At 42.8% G+C, this 13,308-nt stretch overlaps 1 protein-coding gene across 12 annotated transcripts in view; it reads left to right on the forward strand.

The window, feature by feature from the left end:
• PPP2R3C (protein phosphatase 2 regulatory subunit B''gamma) overlaps positions 1–13,308 on the forward strand; it is a 39,670-nt gene that overhangs the window by 12,822 nt on the left and 13,540 nt on the right. For all 12 annotated transcript variants that reach the window (XR_016217874.1, XR_016217875.1, XM_002718140.6 and 9 more), the window contains one exon: positions 7,856–7,988. Coding sequence is in view for 10 of the 12 variants with exons in the window: in XM_002718140.6 (XP_002718186.3) it covers positions 7,856–7,988 (133 nt within the window). In the remaining 2 variants the exon portion in view is untranslated. The remainder of the gene's footprint in view (positions 1–7,855; positions 7,989–13,308) is intronic.

Consider the following 13,308-nt stretch of genomic DNA (forward strand, 5'->3'; position numbering starts at 1 on the left):
AAAAGGCTCCTGGAGTTAGCTGCCTGTTGATACTTACTCAGGGGTCAGGTATTCCAGAGCTCTGAGAATCCTTGTTAACAGTTTGCTTTATAAAACACTCTTCCTTATTATAAAGGCTTTGTTTTGCCTCTTTCTATGGATGGAAATAAAAATTGAAAGAGATGGGAGAGGGGAGAAGAAAGGAAGTATATCTCTATAGTTTTTTTTTTTTTTTAATTTATTTATTTATTTGAAAGTCAGAGTTACAGACAGGCAGAGGCAGAGACAGAAATCTTCCATCTACTGGGCCAATCTGAAGCCAGGAGTCTGGAGCTTCTTCTGAGTCTCTTACATGCATGCAGGGTACCAAGGTATTTAAGAAACTTAATTAACTTTAAGGAAGCACCCAAGAATGATACATCTTTTAGATAGTTACAGTAAAACTCTTTGAGGACAGAGGTCCTGCATGGGAAGTTAGTGCACAATAACTCTTGTTGTTAATTTAACAATTAACACTCTTATGTGTGACCTCAGTGATCACTGGAGGCTTGTGACATGAGCTGCCTAGGCTATGGAAACCTTTTGAATCCACAGACTCCATCAGTATTTGTACAAGGCCATAAGCAAAGTGGAAGTTCTCTCCTCCCTTCAGAGAAAAGTACATCCTTCTTTGATGACCACTTCTTTCCAGTAGGGTCTCACTGATCGAGATCCTTCATGTAGGACACTTTTTGTCTCAGTGTCTTGGCTTTCCATGTGTGAAATGCTCTCATGGGCTTTTCAGCCAGATCAGAATGCCTTAAGGGCTGATTCTTAGGTCAGAGTGCTATTTAAAGCAATGGTCATTCTGTGAGTTTGCTGGGTGGACTGCCTCCCATGTTGGAGCATTCACTCCTTTTAAATTCTATCATTACCAGACCCTTAAACCTATCCATATGATCATTTTAACACTTAAGATGGTATTTTCACTGCTCAGGTTAAGGAGATTTGGTGTCCCATGGCAACTTTTAAACTGTATTCTTAGAAGTCTATGGGAATGTATGCAGAACTATACAGCTTTATATTTATAAACTTCATATACCTCGTAATTACAACTTTAGGAACATGGTGATTCTTCCCACCATGCCCACCCTTCCACCCACACTCCCAAGCTCTCTTCCTCCTATTTTTTTACTGAGATCTATTTTCAGTTGATTTGTACACATATGTTTAACTCTATGATAATTAAAGAGTTAAACAAATAGTATTAAAAAAAAAAAAAAACTGTTCCTCAATAGCCAAGACATTGCTTCTGAGTGTTATTTCACTTCTACAGATTGCCATTTAGGTGCTCTGTTAGTTATCACAGGTCAAGGAGAGCATGTGGTATTTGTCCCTTTGGGATTGGCTTATTTTACTAAGTATGGTGTTTTCCAGATTCATCCATTTTGTTGTAAATGACTGGATTTCATTTTTTTAGCACTGTGTAGTATTCCATAGTGTACATATCCCATAATTTCTCTATCCAGTCTTCAGTTGACAGGCATTTGGATTGATTCCATGTCTTAGCTATTGTGAATTGAGCTGCAGTAAACATGGAGGTGTAGATAACTCTCTCATATGCTGATTTCATTTCCCTTCAGTAAATTCCCAGGAGTGGGATGCCTGGGTCATATATTGTACTGTGGAGAGTTTGATTTCAGTGTGTCGTGGTGAAGATCTTTTCTGTTCATGACTATTAGGAATTCTTTGTGCTTTCTGTACTTGGATGTCCCTTTCTTTCTCCAAATTAAGGAAGTTTTCTGTTATTTCATTAAGGCCTTCTAATTCTTTCTCTCTTTCCATGCCTTCAGGAACTCCTAGAACCTGTATGGTGGGTCGTTTGATAGTATCCTGTAGATTCCCAACAATGTTTTTTAAATTTTCTAATTTCTTCTTATTTTTTGTCTGACTATATAATTTCTTGTGCTTTGTTTTCTAAATTGGATATTCTTTCTTCTGCTTCACCGATTCTGTTGTTAAAGCTTTCCACTGCATTTTTTATTTGTTCTATTGAATTCTTCATTTCCAAGATTTCATTTTGCTTTCTCTTTAAGATCTCAATTTTGTGGAAGAAATTTTCTTTCATGTCATGTACAGATTTCATTAGTTCGTGCCTTTGCTTCTGATTACTTCTATGTAATTTTTTTTTAAAGATTTATGTATTTGTTTGAAAGAGTTATACAGAGATAGAAGGAGAGGCAGAAAGAGAGAGAGGGAGGGATCTTCTATCTGCTGGTTCACTCCCCAATTGGCTGCAATGCCTGGAGCTGTGCCAATCGGAAGCTAGGAGCCAGGAGCTTCTTCTGGGTCTCCCATGTGGGTTCAGGGGCCCAACTGGGCCATTTTCTGCTGCTTTTCCAGGCCATAGCAGAGAACTGGATCAGAAGCAGAACAGCCCGTACTTGAACCAGCACCTATTTTTATTATCAATTGTTTGAATTCAATTTCTTGCATGCCTTCAAACTCTTCATCTTCACATTCTAGTATTGAAGTGTTGTGTTCTTTTGGGGGCCTCATGTTGTGTTCTTTATTCTTGTCTCTTGAATTGTTCTGTTTAGTGTTCGGCATTTGTGGAGATACTCATTAGTTTCTTCTTTGTGTGTTTGCTGTGGCAGTTTTTATCTTTGGTCTATGTGTGGAGAAGTAGAGTGTCTGCTTCAGGGAATACCTGGAGGCGTGTAGTGGGTGTGGCCAGGGAGCTCTGTTCAGTGCTCCAAGTGAAGAAAGTGTTAAGGTGACACCCAGGTTGGGCATGGTAAATCTTTTTTTCTTTTTCTTTTTTCATCAGAGGGGAGGTTTCTCTTCTGTTGGCATAGACTCAGCTCATTTCCTCTCCTTAAAGTAGATCATTGCCTGAGCGCTAGCCCCATTGGGTATATTGTTCGTTCACACTTCCATAAGGACCACACAAAGGATCTGTGTGGTCCTTGTGTAAGCAGATTCCCCAGCAAGGTCCCTCACCAAGGAACCAGGGAGCACTAAGTGTGTGAGGCCTTCCATAGTGACTGCCCAAAGTCCCAGCCACACCCTGAGCCTTCCCATGCAGCCTCAGTGTTTTCACAGTCCTGGCACACAAGCCTCCCACATTGTCGAGCACCCAATCCCCCATCAGTTCTCCCTACCAGACTCAGGAGTCTTCACTCAGTTGGTTGCTGGGCGTGGACATGAGCTGGTTCAGCTGTTACATATGTCCAAAATGTCACTTGCTCTGTATCAGCTTGTAACAGGACACCATTGTAGGTGATCAGGGAGAGAGAAATGTGCCCCCTCTTTTTTTTTTCCTCTAGTTTGGCAGGTGCACTATCCCCCACAGGGCTCCAAGCCAGCTTCCCTCCAGGCTTTTCCTGCAGCTTTATCGCCAATAGCTTGAGCTCTGCAGTCTGGTCTCACCTCTCTCCAAAGCTGGTGTGGAGGCTCTCAGCTGCTGGGCTCCTGAGTTGTGTGTTGTCCACACCCTCCACTTAGGTCTGCTGTGTTTCTCTAATTTGCATGGAATTTCCTCTGCCATTGTCTCCCTAACTCTTCCCTAAGGCTGCGCTCTCTCTACTTTCTTAAAACTGTCTTCTCCTAGACTAGAGCAGTAAGCTTCCTCCCTACTCCACCATCTTAATCCTCTGCCACTTTGCCTTTTGAAACCAGACTTTGTGTCATGAATTTAAGACAGTGACTTCCAGAGCAGCATCTTTAAATAGCATATGCAAACTTTTATTCACTTAGTGAGCGCTTAGTAACAGTTAGGGTTTTGGGTTAGAATTTGTGTCAAGTACTTTTCTAACCCTTACCCTTAAGGAGCTCTTTTCCCCAGCAGAATGAGAAGACAGACACTAAGTTAGAAGCAACATAAATTGAAGTAGTGACAAGTCAAATGGAGAAAATAAAATAGGGTGTAAGACAATAAAGCAAACAAATGACCTGTGTTGAGGGCTATTTTAGAAAGAAAAGATGGGAGGAGCACCTCTTTAAGGTAGTGATTTTTAGGTATTGAAGAACTAGAAAGAAGCCAGCATTGTGGAGGGAAAAGCAACTACAATGTTTCCAAGGCAGAATTAAACTTGACCTGTTCTAGGAACAGAAGGAAGCCAGTGTGGTTAGAGCATTTAAATATGAGTTACAGTGAAAGGAGGTCAGGTTGGAAAAGTAGGCTTGGACACCACATAGCGGGGTTAGGTAAGGGTAAGGGGGTTGGATTTTATTTTAAGGGTAATGGGAAGGGGTTGGCGCTGTGGCGTAGCCAGTAAAGCCACCACCTGCAGTGCCAGCATCCCATATGGGCACCAGTTCAAGTCCCAGCTGCTCCACTTCTGATCCACCTCTCTGCTGTGGCCTGGGAAAGCAGTAGAAGATGGCCCAAGTGCTTGAGCCCCTGTACCCATTTGGGAGACCTGGGGGAAACTCCTGGCTCCTGGCTTCGGATTGGCTCAGCTCTGGCCATTGCAGCCAATTGGGGAATGAACCAGTAGAGGGAAGACCTGTCTCTCTCTCTCTGCCTCTCCTTAGAATCTCTGTGTAACTCTTACTTTCAAATAAATAAATAAATATTTTTTAAAAATTTATATTTTAAAAGATCACTCTGGGTGTTGTGTAGATTTCTAAGGAAGCTAGAGTGAAAATCTGTATAGCTTATAGGAATCTTTAAGGCAGCTACTTTAGTAATTTATATAAGAAATGGTTTTGGTCCTGACCACAGTGAGTGGTAGCTGAAGAGAAAGCCATAAATAGATTAAATCAATATGGATTTTGTATGCCTCCCTATACTCACTTCCAGAAAAATACTTGTGGCTGTATTGGAATTGGATATTGGGGTAGGGTGTTGGTGAAAGAAAGGTAGGAACCAAAAATAAGTATTAAATTTTTGTTTTAAATAACTGCTGGAATAGGAAAACCAGAGTTAGGCATGAGAGGAGAGTCCCATTTTAGATACATCAAGTTTGAGATGCCTATTTCATAAATTATAAAATATTTCAGATCTAAATTCTGTAGGTTGGGTCCAGTGTTGTGGCACAGCAGGTTAAGGTGGAGCATGTGACAGCATCATCCCCTTATGGGTACTGGTTTGTGTCACAGCTGCTCCACTTTGGATCCAGCTCCCTGCTAATGTACCTGGAAAAGCAAGGAAGGATGGCCCAAGTGCTTGGGGCCCCACATGGGAGACCCAGATGAAGCTCCTGGATCCTGCTTCTGCCTGGCCCAGTCCTGGCCATTGAAGTCATATGGGGAGTGAACCAGTGGATGGAAGATTTCTTTGCCTCTCTCTGTACCTCTGCATTTCAAATAAATAAATATTTTAAAATATTCTTATTTTTTTGTATTTTTAAAATTTATTTTAAAACTGCATTTCCACAAATATACACAGCGTAAGCCCATCCAACCAGGCTAGCAGCTTTCCATTTCCCATGTGGCAGGCTATGGTCTCCACAACCATGACCTGACGGCATTCCGGGTGCCCATGGACAGACCTCCCTCACCCCCAGTCCCTCATCACTGCTGCAGATTCACATGGACTGTATGGACAGTGTATGCTGCCACAGTTTCCTACCAAGGCCAGCCATGCGCAGGGCAGCAGGAGGGCGGGAAGTGGGTCAGCCCTCCACCTCACTGCTCGCAGATCCCCTCCCCAGTCCACCCCTGCACACAGAGCCCCTTCCCTACTCTCATTCATGCCTGCGCTGTGCAAAAAATGTTTTTTAAAAATCTGTAGCTCAAAGACCATCATAAACCAACTTAAAACAACAAACTAGGGAAAATAACTAAAATTCATTTACAAATGACTAGTTACCCCCAGTAAATAAAAATTTCTGGAGATCAAGAAGAAAATAGCCATTAACCCAAAAGAAAACTGGGTAAATCATAGAACTAGTGTTTAGAAAGTAAAATAAACATGCTTCTTATTCATACAAAAAAACTACCTTCACATACTAGGGGAAATGCCAGATAACCCTGTACTAGGATAGCATTTTTCACCTATAAAATTGACAGAGATCAAAAAGCTTTATAGAGGCCGGCGCTGCGGCTCACTAGGCTAATCCTCCGCCTTGCGGCGCCAGCACACCGGGTTCTAGTCCCGGTCAGGGCAACAGATTCTGTCCTGGTTGCCCCTCTTCCAGGCCAGCTCTCTGCTGTGGCCAGAGAGTGCAGTGGAGGATGGCCCAAGTGCTTGGGCCCTGCACCCCATGGGAGACCAGGAGAAGCACCTGGCTCCTGCCTTCAGATCAGCGCGATGCGCCGGCCGCAGCAGCCGTTGGAGGGTGAACCAATGGCAAAAGGAAGACCTTTCTCTCTGTCTCTCTCTCTCCACTCTGCCTGTCAAAAAAAAATAAATAAATAGTAGCAGCTCTTTGAGAGCCAATGTGGATTGACTATAAAGTTTATTAATAAATGACAGCAGCAATTTTCATAGTATGTTGCCACAGCCTGTGTAAAATGAGGGCTGGAAATAACACATATATATGGATCGGCTTATATTAATGAACTTCAGACAGTTCGCAGAAGGGGCCAGTGTTGTGGTACAGCAGGTTAAGCTGCCTCCTGCAGTGCTGGCATCACATGGGAGTGCCAGTTGGAGTCCTGACTACTCTGCTTCCAATCCAGCTCCCTGCTAATGTGCCTGGGAAAGCAGTGGAGAATAGCGCAGGTCCTTGGGCCCTCTGTACCCACATGGGAGACCTGGAAGAAGCTGCTGGCTCCTGGTTCAAATCTGCCCAGCTTCTGCCATTGCGACCATCTGGGGAGTGAACCAAAAGATGGAAAATCTCTGTCTCTCCCTCCCTCTCTCTCTCTACCTCTGCATTTCAAACAAATATTTATCGAAAACAAAGTTTCATGGAAAATGCCTATCATGAAAAAACTGTTCATGGATTTCAGTATTATTTTGTACCAAAATCAACATCCTTTAATTCCATATTCCATGAACTTTTTTTATTATTATTTGAAAGAATTATAGAGAGGAGAGACAGATTTTCCATCCACTGGTTTACTGCCCAGATGGCCAGGACTGGAGCAAGCCAAAGCCAGGAGCCAGGAGGTTCTTCCAGGTCTCCCATGTGGGAGGACTTTGGCCATCTGCTGCTGCTTTCCCAGGTGCAGTAGCAGGAAGCTGAATTAGAAGTGGACAGCCGGTAATCAAACAAGTACCCATTATGGGATGCCAGCATTGCAGGTGGTAACTTTAGTCGCTTCACCACAGTGCCAGGCCCTCCATGAACTTCTTAAAGTACTCTGATACTTGCATTCGTTTTCTTTGGAAAGCTGTATGATTCTTTTCCTTACATCAGAAGCTGATGCTGCAGGTTTCGTCAGGAGAGAGGAAATAGGTGAAGTGAGAATTTTAATTTATAGTTTTCGTTACTTTTGAGGTTGGAACTATGTAGAATGTGTGATGTATTCGGAGATAGTTTAAATTTTCAATATGGGGTAGGAGTATGGCCTAGCAATTAAGCCACTGGTTAGGATGCCCATTTTCCATATCAGAATATCTGGGTTTGGCACCTGCCTCTGTCGTCCGATTCCAGCTTCCTGCTACTGCAGACCCTGGGAGGCAGTGATGATGACTCCGGTGATCAGGTTCCTGCCACCCCAGAGAAGGACCTGGATTGAGGTCGTGGCTCCTGGCTGTGAGAGTATTTGGGGAGTGAATCAACAGATGGAAGCTCTGTCTCTGCCTTGCTCTGTTTCTCTCTCAAATGATATTTTTTTAATGTTTAATAAAAAATTAATATAAAAATTTTACCACAAACATAATCATTAGCTCATGTATTAGAGTATTAATGCTGACTAATCTTTAGAACTGAAGTTATATTTCAGTAGCTAATAAAGAATCAGGATTGGACATTTAATATTTTAAAATTCTTTTTTTCAGGATTTAGAAAACTACATTTTGGAACTTATCCCTACTTTGCCACAGTTAGATGGACTGGAAAAATCTTTTTACTCCTTTTATGTTTGTACAGCTGTTAGGAAATTCTTCTTCTTTTTAGACCCTCTAAGAACAGGTAAGGAAAACTCTATCTAACTAGATATTATGATTATGTTATGTCTAAATCTCAGTAAGTCTTGAGAAAGTCTTGAAAAGTATCACTTATTTTCTTAATATGCCATTGCCATTCATAATGTCATGAATGTCGAGGGAGGAGAAAAGTTGAAAAAACAGTAGCAGGGGCCGGCGCTGTGGCGTAGCAGGTAAAGCTGCTGCCTGTAGGTGCCAGCATCCCAAATGGGTGCCGGTTCGAGTCCCGGCTGCTCCACTTCCAATCCAGCTCTCTGCTATGGCCTGGGAAAGCAATGGAAGAGAGCCCAAGTCCTTGGACCCCTGTACCCTTGTGGGAGACCAGGAAGACGCTCCTGGCTCCTGACTTCCAATTGGCACAGCTCCAACCATTGTGGCCATTTGGGGAGTGAACCAGCAGGTGGAAGAGCTCTGTTTCTGCCTCTGCCTCTCCCTCTCTATAACTCTGTCCTTCAAATAAATAAATAAAACTTAAAAAAAAAAAAAAAGCAGTGCTTTGGTTTAGATTTACATAAAGATTTTTTATTTTTGCCTGCACGGACTGTAACCAGCTGTGTGACAGGGGATGTCGTCCTCAAAATAAAAATATAAACTGGGTAATCAGTCGTTACAGCTCTTTCCAGTAATAAGAAACTGGTTATCCTTAACCACTTTGCCAAACACCCACCCTAGAAGCCAGTTATTCTGGCAAAATTTGCTTTCTGATATGTGACATACTGGAGAATTGTTAGCTTTTTGATGAAAAATAATGTAATGAGAGTCATTTATCCATCATGTGTTTTTCTGTCTGAAGTTAACTACCCTGTATGGGAACCAGATAGTCTGCCCTCAGAAACAGTTTGCATTAGCAGTTGTTGTAACTCATCAGATGTAAATGCATGTAATTAGGGCAGAGCAAGAAACAGAGAAGGCCCAATTGAAGTCCTTGATTCTCCTTCCATTCTTGAAAATCCAGCTCTGAGTCCTGTTGCAGGACCTGGTAACATGATCTTTTTAAAATTCCCCCACTGCAGGCACATACACAGCTTTTCCTTTGGAAATTTTACAAAATAAAAATAGCTGTTTGGACTGTTTATTATGTACTCAGAATCATGCTAAGCATTTCACACGGATCCTTTTTCTTCTCATAACCTCATATTATCATCCACATTTTTTCCACAAGTCAAATGAGACATAGCTAGGTTACATATTGTAGAAGTGGCATTCAGACTCCCATTTGTCTGCGCTTTTTTTTTTGGGGGGGGGGAGGATTTTTTGGGGAACACCCTACAGACCGGAGTGAAGGGGCAGGGGCGGCGAAGGAAAAAGAAGGAGAATATAAGAGAGAAACAGAGAGGAGAGTAGCTAGCGAGGAGAGAAGATAGAAGAGAGAGGAGAGCAGAGCCAAGAGACCAGAGGAGGAGGCTAGAGAGAGGAACCCAGAGAGAGCAGGAGAGAAGGACCGAGAGAGCATGTGTTCAGAAACAGGCCCTTTTAAAACTTTGCCTGAGGGCGGGCAGGGAAGCAGGAGCAGCGAATCCCTTTAGGATGGGGGTGGAGCCTGGCTCAGGTAGCTGGGCCAATCGGCCACCTGGCTACAACTGCGCCAGTTTCCTAACATTCCCCCCTTTTGTTTTTTATAAAGCAGGGTTTGTATGGGATTACATTAGTCCCAAAAGTCCAAGAGGGGTAGAGGGACAATGATCTGTCTTTAGAGCTACTTCCTGCTGACATGGAGCGATAATGTACTCTTCGCTGGCATGGGGCAATGTCTCAGGCCGCTGTCTCCTGGGTGGGGAGCCGAGTATGTCCCTGTAGCAGCATTTGGTTGACTGCCTGGTTGCTGAAGGCCTTTGTTCCATTATCACCTGCTGTAAACACTTAGACACTCTAGTATAGAAGACAGGGTGAGAGTAGTAACCAATGATCCTAAGAGTAACATTAACCAGGTAATAAGAGGATTTTATAGAGAGGAAATGGAGGGGGTCTCTGGACCCTTGTGGGGACAGTTTGATGGATGTGGCTTAAAGCTGATTCCAGCCAAGACTGGGAGAAAGGCCACTAACCTTTGCAGGTAGTGGGGTTTGTCTGTAGAGAAATTCTGAACAATCATACAACATTAAGTGGGGAAGAGGACCATCAGTACACACAGGTTGGGAGTAGAGACATTGGTGGTAGAGTAGAGGCTATGGTTACAAAGGAATGAGGCCCAAGTGGGCTAGACAGGGTTTAGAAGAAAGGACAGAATCATTAGAGGAGCTAAGAAAGGTGCTGTCTAAGCTACAAATAAGTTTTCTGATTGAGAGGCAAATAGAACCTGATGGAAGGGGCTTGATAATAATCAGGTGGGCTTTAAAGCCTTGTAAATTATGAGGCCCAGACATATCTATCTCTTCATAGGGTACATCCTAAGGGAGGTGTGAACCTCCTTGGGGAAGGCACTCTGTTGACTTCCATTACCTAGCTGGCCTGGGAGGAGAGCTGGCTAGAGAAAGGCAGGTGGCATCTCTAACAGGAAATTTACAGCTCTGCCTGCAGTGTTGCTGACCCTACTTGGCCATCCCTTCAGCTGCAGTGGTCACTTTGGAAGCTGGGCTGAATGAAGGGCTTTTCAGCTTAGAGCCAATAAGATCTGTGGTTCTGACCTGGGCGTCCTTCAACTCCAGGGCAGGTCCATTTCCAGTGATCCAACTCTTGGCTGATAGAGCTTCCAGGGCTCTTCACAAGCTGACTTCTGCTGAAGCCCAGGCTTTCCACACTGAAAGCCACTGCAGTGGACTGGCCTGTTGGGTCTCCTTGAGGGCAGATCACTGTACAGAGCAGCCATTAATAGGCCTGCCACCCATTGCTTCTGATGCCTAGCTTTCTTTTCCTCCTGGTTTTTGTTAAAGCAGACCAGAGGATGCAAGTCAAGGGGGTGCTCAAGTCCCATCTCTAATCTTCAGTGACCTAAACTAGAAGTCTGTAGTCACAGGCATGTTCTGTAGTAGTTTATGTTAAGGCAGACAATGCCCATGAGGAAAACTATATTCTCACTTTAAAACTTTCTTTCCCTTTGTTCTGAAAGGGAGGCTTTCCTGTTTACTGTTTACCTCGCTGATGGCGAAGTAAATCTAGCTAAGAAATTATAATTTAAGTTCTTATTTTGGCTATGTTATTACAGAAAAATGTTAGCCATCTCTTTTGTAAGATCTAAAATCAAATTTTGAATCTTGGAGATTCCTTCATAATAGAATTAGTTTCCTACCTTTAGGAGAACAGAGAAATGAAAGAACAAATTGGGCTTAGACTAGAGAAATAGGGGTGCCAGTCCCAGATTGCTTACTAACAATAGCAATATCACATGAAAACTTAGAAAGCAGTTTTAACCATTAGATGACAGCTTAAGAAAACATTACCAGAAGGCCCAATGCCTTCCATAAATATTAATACATATATTTGGAAACAGCTCTTAAATATCTAACATGATGGCCGGCGCCGCGGCTCACTAGGCTAATCCTCCGCCTTGCGGCGCCGGCACACTGGGTTCTAGTCCCGGTAAGGGCGCCGGATTCTGTCTCGGTTGCCCCTCTTCCAGGCCAGCTCTCTGCTGTGGCCAGGGAGTGCAGTGGAGGATGGCCCAAGTCCTTGGGCCCTGCACCCCATGGGAGACCAGGAAAAGCGTCTGGCTCCTGGCTCCTGCCATCGGATCAGCGTGGTGCGCCGGCCGCGGCGGCCATTGGAGGGTGAACCAACGGCAAAGGAAGACCTTTCTCTCTGTCTCTCTCTCTCACTGTCCACTCTGCCTGTCAAAAAAAAATATATATATATATCTAACATGATGTAGCTTGTTTCACCAGCAAATTTCAGCACAAGCATATAAAATGTTTTTAGTTTCTATCATCAAGTTTAAAACATATGATAGATTCAGGTCACACAAATTAAAATATATCTTTAAATTATTTTAGCTGTTTAAATTTATGGACAATCTTATCTATAAGCCAATTAAAATAAAATTTTTAGTAAATTTTCCCATGTAGACAGTATGTATGCACATATAACATAATAGACCAATATAGCAGTTTTGTTTTGTTTTGTTTTGTTTTGTTTTGTTTTTGACAGGCAGAGTGGACAGTGAGAGAGAGAGACAGAGAGAAAGGTCTTCCTTTGCCGTTGGCTCACTCTCCAATGGCCACCGCGGCCAGCACGCTGCGGCCGGCGCACCGCGCTGATCTGATGGCAGGAGCCAGGAGCCAGGTGCTTTTCCTGGTCTCCCATGTGGTGCAGGGCCCAAGCACCTGGGCCATCCTCCACTGCACTCCCTGGCCACAGCAGAGAGCTGGCCTGGAAGAGGGGCAACCGGGACAGAATCTGGCGCCCCAACCAGGACTAGAACCCGGTGTGCCGGAGCCACTAGGCGGAGGATTAGCCTAGTGAGCCGCGGCGCCAGCCCAATATAGCAGTTTTAATAGTTTTTTTAAAAATCTAACTCCTGTTTGTAAATTACCAATCGATTTGAATTACTTTTGTTTTAGTAACCTCAGCTAACCATACTTTCTCACAGTTGGTACCTTTAATATATTATTGGCTTCATCTGTTTACAGAGTAATCCCAAAGTACTGAATACAGTACATGTGGCTGGAAAAAGTTCATCAGAACCTATAGGAAGACAGCTAAACACAGAACCAACAATGCCCATGAGGAAAACTATATTCTCACTTTAAAACTTTCTTTCCCTTTGTTCTGAAAGGGAGGCTTTCCTGTTTACTGTTTACCTCGCTGATGGCGAAGTAAATCTAGCTAAGAAATTATAATTTAAGTTCTTATTTTGGCTATGTTATTACAGAAAAATGTAGTTTTATAAGCAAAAAATCTGATATACAAAACTGTAGATGACAAGATTTTAAGTTGCCACATTTAAAATTATAAACTCATTAACCAACAAGAGGCATTTGCTTACTGCACACAGTATTTTTGAAAGCACCTGTAGGATTTTACAAAGCATTTAACCCTTTAGGCCTCTGGGGCTTTTTTACTAAGATAACTATGTGTCTAGTAACACAAGATGATTAGACTTTTTAATTCTATATTTTATATATATTTTATTTTTCTATATTTTATATTATAGAAACTTAAAATTTAGTACCACTTCACATCTTGACAGTACTTCTAATATAATCCAAATAGCCTGATTAGTTGGCGTCTCTACAAGATGAGAGACATAAGTCCTTTGATTTTTTCAGTTGGGCCCGAACTGGAAAAACCAAAGTCCAGAATTTACTGGAAATTTCAGAGTCCAAGTTCTTTGAAACTTTGATTTTTGATTTTTTGAATGCCTGTCAAGAATG

Source organism: Oryctolagus cuniculus, chromosome 12 (assembly GCF_051225735.1).
Source record: "Oryctolagus cuniculus isolate XC-2025 breed Fujian yellow rabbit chromosome 12, ASM5122573v1, whole genome shotgun sequence".
In the NCBI taxonomy this organism is placed as follows: domain Eukaryota; kingdom Metazoa; phylum Chordata; class Mammalia; order Lagomorpha; family Leporidae; genus Oryctolagus; species Oryctolagus cuniculus.